The following is an 11,114-nucleotide window of genomic DNA, read 5'->3' as shown; positions in this document are numbered from 1 at the left end:
AGGCAGGATGAACACGTGGCTTGAGAGATGGTGTAGGAGGGAGGGGTTCAGATTTGTTGGACATTGGGACCAGTTCTGGGGAAGGTGGGACTATTACAAATTGGACGGTCTACACCTGAACCAGATTGGAACCAATGTTCTTGGGGGAGTTTTTGCTCCTGCTGTTGGGAAGGTTTTAAAACTAATGTGGCAGGAGGCTGGGAACCAGAAGGGAAAACAAGTAGGCAGTGAGGGAGAAACTGGAGACTGTAAGGATCATAAAGTTAGCATTAATAAGCGGAAGAGTAGGCAGAGAGCAGACGAACGGAAAAGAACTGGTGACCTGAAGTGCATCTACTTTAATGCAAGGAGTATAGTGGGTAAGGCAGGTGAACTTGGGGCTTGGATTGGTGCCTGGGAGTATGACGTTACTGCAGTCACAGAGTCTTGGTTGAAGGAAGGGCATGATTGGCAACTAAATTTTATAGATGCTTCAGACAGGACAGGGAGGGAAGTAAAAGAGGGGGTGGACTTGCATTACTGGTCAGGGATGATGTCATGGCTGTGCTAAAGGAGGACACTATGGAGGGTTTGAGTAGTGAGGCATTATGGGTGGAGCTGAGAAATAAGAAAGGTACAGTTACATTGTTCGGGCTGTATTACAGGCCTCCCAACAGTGAGCGGGAGGTAAAAGAGCAAATAGGTAAACAGATTATGGAAAGATGTAGAGGCGATAGGGTAGTGGTGAAGGGAGATTTTAATTTTCCCAACATTGACTGGGATACACTTAGCGTCAGAGACCTAGCTGAGGTGAATTTGCAAGAAGCGTCCAGGAGAGTTTTCTAGAGCAGTGTGTCAATAATCTGAGGAGGGAAAGGGTCATATTGGACCTGGTACTGGGGAACGAGCCAGGACAGGTGGTAGACGTTGTGGTGGGGGATCTCTTTGGGAAGAGTGACCACAATTCTGTAAGTTTTAGAATACACGTAGACAGAGATGAGAGTGATCCTAAGGAAAGAGTACTAAAGTGGGCCAAGGCCAGTTATATCAAAATTAGGTCGGAGCTGGAAAATGTGGATTGGACACAGCTATTTGAAGGGGAGTCCACATTTGAGATGTGGGAAGCTTTCAAAGATAGATTAAAGATAGTGCAAGATAGGCATGTCCCGTTGAAGACAAAGGATAGGAAAGGCAAGATTCATGATCCGTGGATGACAGGAGAAATCGTACGACTAGCCAAGAGGAAAAGGGAAATGTACATAATGTCCAGGCAGCTAAGAACAGAATGGGCTCTGGAGGAATATCGGGTGAGTAGGACCAGCCTTAAACGAGGAATCAAGCGGGCTGAAAGGGGTCATGAAATAGCTTTAGTGAGCAGAATGAAGGAGAATCCCAAAGCCTTGTATTCTTATATAAGAAGCAAGAGGGTATCTAGAGAAAGGATTGGTCCACTAAAGGAAAATGAAGGAAGGCTGTGTGTCGAACCTGAGAAAAAGGGTGAGATTCTGAATGGTTCCTTTGGATCATGGGCCCCAGCTATGCCTGTCTCTTTGTTGGCTACGTAGAACAGTTGATCTTCCGTAATTACACCGGCACCACTCCCCACCTCTTCCTCCGCCACATTGATGACTGCATTGGCGCCACCTCGTGCTCCCGCGAGGAGGTTGAGCAATTCATCAACTTCACCAACACATTCCACCCTGACCTTAAATTTACTTGGACCATCTCTGACACCTCCCTCCCCTTCCTGGACCTCTCCATCTCCATTAATGACGACCAACTTGACACTGACATTTTTTACAAACCCCACCAACTCCCATAGCTACCTGGATTACACCTCTTCCCACCCTATCTCTTGCAAAAATGCCATCCCGTATTCCCAATTTCTCCGCCTCCGCCATATCTGCTCCCAGGAGGACCAGTTCCACCATAGGACACACCAGATGGCCTCCTTCTTTAGAGACCGCAGTTTCCCTTCCCACGTGGTTAAAGATGCCCTCCAACGCATCTCGTCCACATCCCGCACCTCCGCCCTCAGACCCCACCCCTCCAACCGTAACAAGGACAGAACGCCCCTGGTGCTCACCTTCCACCCTACCAACCTTCGCATAAACCAAATCATCCACCGACATTTCCGCCACCTCCAAAAAGACCCCACCACCAGGGATATATTTCCCTCCCCACCCCTTTCCGCCTTCCGCAAAGACCGTTCCCTCCGTGACTACCTGGTCAGGTCCACACCCCCCTACGACCCACCCTCCCATTCTGGCACTTGCCCCTGCCACCGCAGGAACTGTAAAACCTGTGCCCACACCTCCTCCCTCACCTCTATCCAAGGCCCCAAAGGAGCCTTCCACATCCATCAAGGTTTCACCTGCACATCCACTAATATCATTTATTGTATCCGTTGCTCCCGATGCGGTCTCCTCTACATTGGGGAGACTGGACGCCTCCTAGCAGAGCGCTTTAGGGAACATCTCCGAGACACCCGCACCAATCAACCAAACCGCCCCGTGGCACAACATTTCAACTCCCCCTCCCAATCTGCCGAGGACATGGAGGTCCTCGGCCTCCTTCACCGCCGCTCCCTCACCACCAGACGCCTGGAGGAAGAACGCCTCATCTTCCGCCTCGGAACACTTCAACCCCAGGGCATCAATGTGGACTTCAACAGCTTCCTCATTTCCCCTTCCCCAACCTCATCCTAGTTTCAAACTTCCAGCTCAGTAACTGTCCCCTTGTCTTGTCCGGACTTGTCCGACCTGCCTATCTCCTTTTCCACCTATCCACTCCACCCTCTCCTCCTTGACCTATCACCTTCATCCCCTCCCCCACTCACCCATTGTACTCTATGCTACTCTCTCCCGACCCCCACCCTCCTCTAGCTTATCTCTCCACGCTTCAGGCTCACTGCCTTTATTCCTGATGAAGGGCTTTTGCCCGAAACGTCGATTTCGCTGCTCGTTGGATGCTGCCTGAACTGCTGTGCTCTTCCAGCACCACTAATCCAGTACTTTGGATCAGTGTTCACTGAGGAGAGGGACATGTTGAATGTTGAGATTAGAGATGTTGATTAGTCTGGATCACGATGACATAAGTAGGGAAGATGTGTTGGGTAGGCTAGAGGTTATTAAGGTAGACAAATCCCCAGGACAGGATGGGATCTATCCTAGGTTGCTGAGGGAGGCGAGAGAGTAAATAGCTGGGGCCCTGAGAGATATCTTTGGGGCATCCTTAAATACAGGTGAGGTGCCGGAGGACTGGAGGGTTGTTCATGTTGTCCCCCTGTACAAGAAGGGTAGTAGGGATATTCCAGGTAACTACAGATCAGTGAGCCTGACATCGGTGGTGGGAAAGTTGCTGGAGAAGGTACTCAGGGATAAAATCTATTTATATTTAGAGAAGAATGGGCTTATCAGTGAAAGGCAACAAGGTTTTGTGTGGGGGAGATCGTGCCTTACCAACTTAATCGATTTCTTTGAGGAAGTGACCAAGTTGATAGATGAAGGAAGGGCTGTTGATGTCATATACATGGACTTTAGTAAGGTGTTTGATAAGGTTCCTCATGGTAAACTAATAGAGAAAGTGAAGTCACATGGTGTGCAGGGTGTTCTAGCGAGGTGGGTAAAGAACTGGTTGAGCAACAGGAGACAGAGAGTAGTAGTTGAAGGGAGTTTCTCAAAATGGAGAAAGGTGACCAGTGGTGTCCCACAGGGGTCAGTGTTGGGGCCACTGTTGTTTGTGATAGACATCAATGATCTGGAAGAGGGCATTGTTGGTCTGATCAGCAAGTTTGTAGATGGCACGTAGATTGGTGGAGTAGCAGAAAGCATAGGGGACTGTCAGAGAATACAGGAGGATATAGATAGACTGGAGAGTTGGGCAGAGAAGTGGCAGATGGAGCTCAGTCCAGGCAAATGTGAGGTGATGCATTTTGGGAAGTCTAATTCTGGAGTGTATTATACAGTAAACGGAAGAGCCGTGGGAAAAGTTGATGAGCAGAGAGATCTGGGAGTGCAGGTCCATTGTACCCTGAAGGTTGCTGCACAGGTGGATAGAGTGGTCAAGAAGGTATATGGTATGCTTGTCTTCATCGGACGGGGTATTGAGTATAAGAGCTGGCAGGTCATGTTAAAATTGTAAACAGTGTTGGTTCGGCCACATTTAGAATACTATGTACAGTTCTGGTCGCCACATTACCAAAAGGATGTGGACGCTTTAGAGAGGGTGCGGAGAAGATTTACGAGGATGTTGCCTGATATGGAAGGTGCTGGCGATGAAGAGAGGTTGGGTTTATTTTCATTCAGAGAAAGGAGATTGAGGGGGGATCTGATTGAGGTTTACAAAATCATGAAGGGTATAGACAGGGCAGATAAAGATAAGCTTTTTCCCAGGGTGAAGGATTCAGTAACGAGAGGTCACGCTTTCAAGGTGAGAGGTGGAAAGTTTAAGGGAGATACACGTGGCAAGTACTTCACACAGAGGGTGGTGGGTGTCTGGAACACGTTGCCAACAGAGGCAGGCACGGTAGATTCATTTAAGGTGTGTCTGGACAGATGCCTGAGTAGGTGGGGAGCAGAGGGATACAGATGGTTAGGAATTGGGTGATAGGTTTAGACAGTGGATTTGGATCGGCTCAGGCTTGGAGGGCCGAAGGGCCTGTTCCTGGGCTGTAAATTTTCTTTGTTCTTTGTAGGCCAGGCTGGGTCGACAGAGAGATAGCTGAGGGTTGTTGGGACCATGATCGTTACAGAGTTGAGAAAGGGCTGAAGGCTTCACTTGAATTGGAGCTCATGTAGGTCAGCGAACAGCGGGCAGGCTGGTGGCAGGGATGTGGTGGGAGTTTGGACTTCCAGATTACAGTCGGTTCTGCTTTAACACTCATTTCTTCAACCCAAATTAGTTATAACACAATTGAATAACTTTGAGCATTATTTATACAATGTGAACTTTCCTTGCCTGTATGGGCTATAACCCAATTCTGGTCCCATCGGTTTAAAGAGTGCTGCTATGACACCATTTTCTTATAACACAGGATCACAGGAGAAAGGAACTGTTGTGTTACATCAGAACAGACTGTATCACCTGAGATGGGCTTGAGTTCACAGAGTGGAAGTATGGGTGGATATCTGTCTCTGGGATCCTGTACACTTAGTAACAGCTTGTGGAACTGTGATGCACAATTTGTTAAGTCATAACACAATAAATGAAAGAAACAGCTGTTGATGCTCATATCGATCTGTGTTGTTAATGAAGCAGTGGGTGGGCCCCATTGGGAGGGACTTCCTGATGGGCTGTAACCTTGTACCTGTAACATTCCACAGCTTGAGAGTCATAGAGTCACGGAAACAGACCTTTCGGCCCAACCAGTCCATGCTGACCATAATCCCAAACTAAACTAGTCCCACCTAGCTGCTCCTGGCCCATATCCCCCCCAAACCTTTCCTATTCATGTACTTATCTATACCTCTCATTATTTTATAAACTTCTAACAGGTCGCCTCGTGACCTCCTATGGTCCTGCTTCTCAGATGCTGCCTGACCTGCTGAGCTGCACATCTGACTGTGACAAAGGTCCCAGCCTACCCAGCCTTTCTTTATAACCCAAACCTTGTCAACGTCCTAATAAATCTCTTCTGAACCCCTCCCCCCCCCCCCCCCAGCGTAATAATATCCTTCCTATAACTGGACACAGTAGTCCAGAACAGGCCTCACCAATGTCCTGTATAACCTCAGCATTATGTCCCACCTCCTCGACCCAAAAGGACTGAGTAGTGAACGCAGATGCTAAACGCCTTCTTAACCACCCACTCTAAATGTGATGCAAACTTCAAAGAATTATGTACCTGCACCCCTAGGTCCCTCTGTTCTACAACACTACCCAGGGCCCTACCATTAATTGTACAAGCCCTCCCCTTGTTTATTGTGTAATACCTCATTTATTCAGATTGAACTCCATCTGCCATTCCTCAGCCCATTGACCCATTTGATCAAGATCCCTTTGTAATCTTCGATAACCTCCTGCACTGTCTACCACCAATTTCAGTGTAATCCACAATCTAACTAAACCACGTGAATGTGAAAGGGGATTGATTAGTATGGCAGCAGGAATGGATGATGAGGGAACTCTTTCAGGGTGAGGTAGCTGGCATCGAGAATGCTGTTGACCAGGACTGTTGGTGCCAGTCCTCCATGTGGTGGTAGATGTATGTTTCACACAGGGAGAGGCAGTCCTTGTCTGCACATGCTCCCAGGGAGGCTGGGGGGCAGTCAGCTCTCTGTCCCTGTCCCTGTCCCCACACTAGCCTTGCTGACAGGTTTCCTGTTTTCACCCAGGCGCTGGGCACCTGAAGACTCTCTGCCTGTCGCACAATGCCCTGGGTTCAGTGGGAACCGAGCTGGTCTTCAAGAGCCTGCCCCACCACACCATCAGCCACCTGGACATCGCCAGCGTAATCGGTAACCGCGGTGACGCCTTGGTAATGGAACATCTCGCCAGGTACCTGTCCCAGGTGAGTTCAGAGTATGGGCGCAGGGAGACGCTACGCACATTAACATTATTTACCAGGCTTGGAGACAGTGAGGGCTGCAGAGGCTGGGGGTCAGACTCGAGAGTGGGGCTGGAAAAAGCGCAGCAGCTCAGGCAGCATCCGAGGAGCAGGAGAATCGACGTTTCAGGTTGGAGCCCTTCATCAGGAATGAGGTTGGGAATCTATGAGGTGGAGAGATAAATGGGAGGGGGGATGGGGCTTGGGGGAAGGTAGCTGATAGTGCAATAGGTGGATGGGGGTGGGGGTATCTCTCCACCCCAGCGGCTCCCAGCCTCATTCCTGATTAAAGGCTCCTGCCCGAAACGTCGATTCCCCTGCTCCTCAGATGCTGCCTGACCTGCTGTGCTTTTCCAGCAGCACACCTAACTGATTTATCAGGCTTGTTCGCCTTCACGTTATTAGTTTTTAAAGGTATCGCATTGACCAGCGTTGTGTGATGGCTTAATGGTGTGTCTGTCTCTCTCCTTGTGCAGAGTGATTGCAGTCTGACCCATCTTAACCTTTCTGGGAATCACTTGACTGATGAGTCTGTCAGAGATCTGTGCAGGTAACTCACTTCAATACTGCAGCGCACTTCCCCAGTTTAAGTATCTCTCAGATCCAGAGCAATGATCTCCTTACTGCAAGTGAGCATACATTCTCCCTAGTTCTTGCACCGTCTGTCACTCTGTCTCTCGTGTTTGCGCTCTCTCTTGCATGCTCATGCGCTCTCTCTATCCCTCTTGCTTGCTCTCTCTCTGTCTCTGTCTCTTGTGGGCGCACTCACTCTCGCCATAGAGCAGCTTTGTATCTGAGATCACAGTGAGGCCTCAGGAACACCCACAGATGGTGCCAGGTTTAGATCCAGACTGTTGAGGTTACTCTCATCACCAGGTTTAATCATCTACTGCTTTTATTTTTTTTTTAAATCCTTCATGGGATGTGAGGGTCTTAGATGTCCATCACAAATCACCTTTAAGGGAGTTTGCTCAGCCATTCTGAAAGGTCAGGAAGAGGCAGCCATGTTGCTGTGGGTGTGGAGTCACCTGTAGGCCAGACTGGGGAAGGATGGCGGCTTCCTTCCCGAAATGTGGCCTGACATTCCTTTTACTCCGTGAAACTGAAACTAAAGCTCCCTCTTCATGGTCCCCCATCAAACGCTTCCAGGACAGGGACAGCACAGGGTTAGATACAGAGTACAGCTTCCTCTACACTGTCCCCCATCAAACACCCTCAGGACAGGGTGAGATAGAGAGTAAAGCTCCCTCTACACTCTTTCCCCCCCCCCATCAAACACCCTCAGGACAGGGTTAGATACAGAGTAAAGCTCCCTCTACACTGTCCCCACCAAACACTCCCAGGACAGGGACAGCACGGGGTTAGATACAGAGTAAAGCTCTCTCTACACTGTCTCCCATCAAACACTCCCAGGACAGGGACAGACAGGGTTAGATACAGAGTAAAGCTCCCTCTACACTGTCCCCCCATCAAACACTCCCAGGACAGGGACAGCACTGGGTTAGATACAGAGTAAAGCTCTCTCTACACTGTCTCCCATCAAACACTCCCAGGACAGGGACAGACAGGGTTAGATACAGAGTAAAGCTCCCTCTACACTGTCCCCCCATCAAACACTCCCAGGACAGGGACAGCACTGGGTTAGATACAGAGTAAAGCTCTCTCTACACTGTCTCCCATCAAACACTCCCAGGACAGGGACAGCACAGGGTTAGATACAGAGTACAGCTTCCTCTACACTGTCCCCCATCAAACACCCTCGCGACTTGGTGAGATAGAGAGTAAAGCTCCCTCTACACTCTTTCCCCCCATCAAACACCCTCAGGACAGGGTTAGATACAGAGCAAAGCTCTCTCTACACTGTCTCCCATCAAACACTCCCAGGATGGGGAGAGACAGGGTTAGATACAGAGTGGTAAGTGATAACGTTGTGCCTCTCGATTTGGTCTGCTTTAGATGCCTGTTACTGTGTCCGTCCCTGGTTTCTCTGGACGTGTCAGCCAATTCTGGGATCACAACAGTGGGTGTGGAGATGCTGTTTGGTGCAGTGAGAGCGCGGAGCTGTGGAATGCAGTACCTGAACGTTTCTGGTGGGTTCTGCTCGATGTGATCTGATACTGGGCTGGGGGGGTGTTGCTGAGAGTGCTGACCCCCACCCCCACCCCCCCTACCCCCGTCTGTTCTCTGTACCCCCTTCAGGGGGAGCTCCCTCCCCAAACTCCTCAATCTCTGACTGTCTCCTTTAAAACCAGCTGAACAACGTACATGTGTAAAAGAGCTTTAGCCACCCCTGCTACCATCTCTCCAGATGTTTGGGTATTTACTGTTTGAGAACAACCCTGTGAAGCATCTTAGCTCATTTTGCATTGTTGAAGGCGCTATGTGAATGCAGGATTTTGTTGATTCCTTTGGCATGGATTGTCAGTAGCTGATTCCTGATTGGAGTTAATGGCACTGTTTCTGGGAAGGGTTCACTGGCTGGCTGACTTACCAGCTGGGAGTCCTACACTGCCTGTGTACAGCCTGGCAGCACAGGACAAAGTTAAAAATCACCCAACACCAGGTTAGACTCCAACAGGTTTAATTGGAGCGCTGTATCTTCATCAGGGGGTTGTGGGGCACCTTCTATATCTCATGGTCTTGCCCCACAACCCCCTGATGAAGGAGCAGGCTCCGAAAACTAGTGCTTCCAAATCAACCTGTTGGACCATACCCTGGTGCTGGGTGATTTTTAACCTTGTCCTCTACATCACAGTACAGGACTAGACAGGCCCTTACATGGGGGTGACTACCCGGGGGGTAAACACAGCCGATGCCCAGTCACCGGCAGTAGCTGCTCACGAACCGAGAGAGCCCAGACCAGGAGCTCGTCATCATCCCTGTCACTGCTCAGGCAGCAGCAACGCGTCTCAACCGTCCTCTCAATCTCAGAAGGTCATCAGGCCTCACTTTAATGTCACATTCAAAAGATACACTGCCAGAAAACTACATTCATCAGAGTGCCGCACTGTCAGAGGGTCAGTGCTGAGGGGGTGCCGCACTGTCAGAGGGTCAGTGCTGAGGGAGTGCCGCACTGTCGGAGGGTCAGTGCTGAGGGAGTGCCGCACTGTCGGAGGGTCAGCGACAGTGCCCACTCCCTCAGCACTGAACCTCCGACAGTGCGGCACTCCCTCAGCACTGACCCTCCGACAGTGCAGCACTCCCTCAGCACTGACCCTCCGACAGTGCAGCACTCCCTCAGCACTGACCCTCCGACAGTGCAGCACTCCCTCAGCACTGACCCTCCGACAGTGCGGCACTCCCTCAGCGCTGACCCTCCGACAGTGCGGCACTCCCTCAGCGCTGACCCTCCGACAGTGCGGCACTCCCTCAGCGCTGACCCTCTGACAGTGCGGCACTCCCTCAGTGCTGACCCTCTGACAGTGCGGCACTGCCTCAGCGCTGACCCTCCAACAGTGCGGCACTCCCTCAGCGCTGACCCTCTGCTGAGGGAGTGGGCACTGTCGGAAGGTGGGAGTGGGCACTGTCAGAGGGTCAGTGCTGAGGGAGTGGGCACTGTCACTGACCCTCTGACAGTGCCCACTCCCACCCTCCGACAGTGCCCACTCCCTCAGCACTGACCCTCCGACAGTGCCCACTCCCTCAGCACTGACCCTCCGACAGTGCCCACTCCCTCAGCGCTGACCCTCCGACAGTGCGGCACTCCCTCAGCGCTGACCCTCCGACAGTGCGGTACTCCCTCAGCGCTGACCCTCTGACAGTGCCCACTCCCTCAGCGCTGACCCTCTGACAGTGCCCACTCCCTCAGCAATGACCCTCCAACACTCAATTCCTGGGTGCGAGTTTAACTTGTAGACTGTGGGTCAGCTGTAGTTGTAAAATAAACAGGGCAGGGAACACCCACACCTCGTGTTTTCTGTTTTAATTTGCAGCCAGTTGATTGGGGAAAGAGTTGTCCTCTTTGTGCCAGTCTCGGGGGCGATGCACTGACCCGTGGTTTGTCTTTCAGGTTCCTCTGTCCATGGCCCATCTGACCTGACAGCCCTTGGACTGAAGCTTGGTGAGCTGAGGCTGTGTAGCAGCCTCCTGAATAAATACGAGAAGGAGAACCTGTTGAGGAGCTGGCAGGAGGAGGCTGTATGTAAGGTTCACACTGTGTCTCACCTGCACAAGTGTCTGATCAGGGCAGAACCCAACAGCCTCTGTTAAAACACTCACACCCTTCACCCCCGCGTCACTGTTTATATGTAACTAACATATTTTTATCTGATTGTACAATATATATTAAACGAGAGATACCTCCAGGCTGTTTGTGTGTCCAAGTCTTACCTGGTCTTATGGATCCTGTGCTGATTTCCCATGTCTGGGAGTTCCACCATCCTCAGGATTCTCCTGTGCTTCCTGAAATAAAGTCTCACCAGAGTGACTGTGGACATGTTGGATTGTCCTAACACCATCTGGCTCCCTCTGGTTCAGGAGGGAAGGAAGACCTATATGTGACTCCAAGTTGACTCCTGGATCCTAAGAAATTAGAGTGGTGCTGGAAAAGCACAGCAGGTCAGGCTTCATCAGCTCATTCCTGAGGAAG

At 50.7% G+C, this 11,114-nt stretch overlaps 1 protein-coding gene across 1 annotated transcript in view; it reads left to right on the top strand.

Annotated features, from left to right (window-relative positions):
* The window catches only part of LOC140472829 (tonsoku-like protein), a 44,278-nt gene extending 33,443 nt beyond the window's left edge, over positions 1–10,835 (top strand). Inside the window, exons 9-12 of the mRNA XM_072567525.1 lie at positions 6,315–6,490; positions 7,003–7,076; positions 8,483–8,616; positions 10,536–10,835. Of these exons, the coding sequence (XP_072423626.1) occupies positions 6,315–6,490; positions 7,003–7,076; positions 8,483–8,616; positions 10,536–10,735 (584 nt within the window). The 3' untranslated portion in view covers positions 10,736–10,835. The remainder of the gene's footprint in view (positions 1–6,314; positions 6,491–7,002; positions 7,077–8,482; positions 8,617–10,535) is intronic.
* Positions 10,836–11,114: the final 279 nt, after the last annotated feature.

This window comes from Chiloscyllium punctatum, unplaced genomic scaffold (genome assembly GCF_047496795.1).
Source record: "Chiloscyllium punctatum isolate Juve2018m unplaced genomic scaffold, sChiPun1.3 scaffold_460, whole genome shotgun sequence".
NCBI classification, from domain to species: Eukaryota; Metazoa; Chordata; class Chondrichthyes; order Orectolobiformes; family Hemiscylliidae; genus Chiloscyllium; species Chiloscyllium punctatum.
This window is presented reverse-complemented; position numbering and strand designations above follow the sequence as displayed.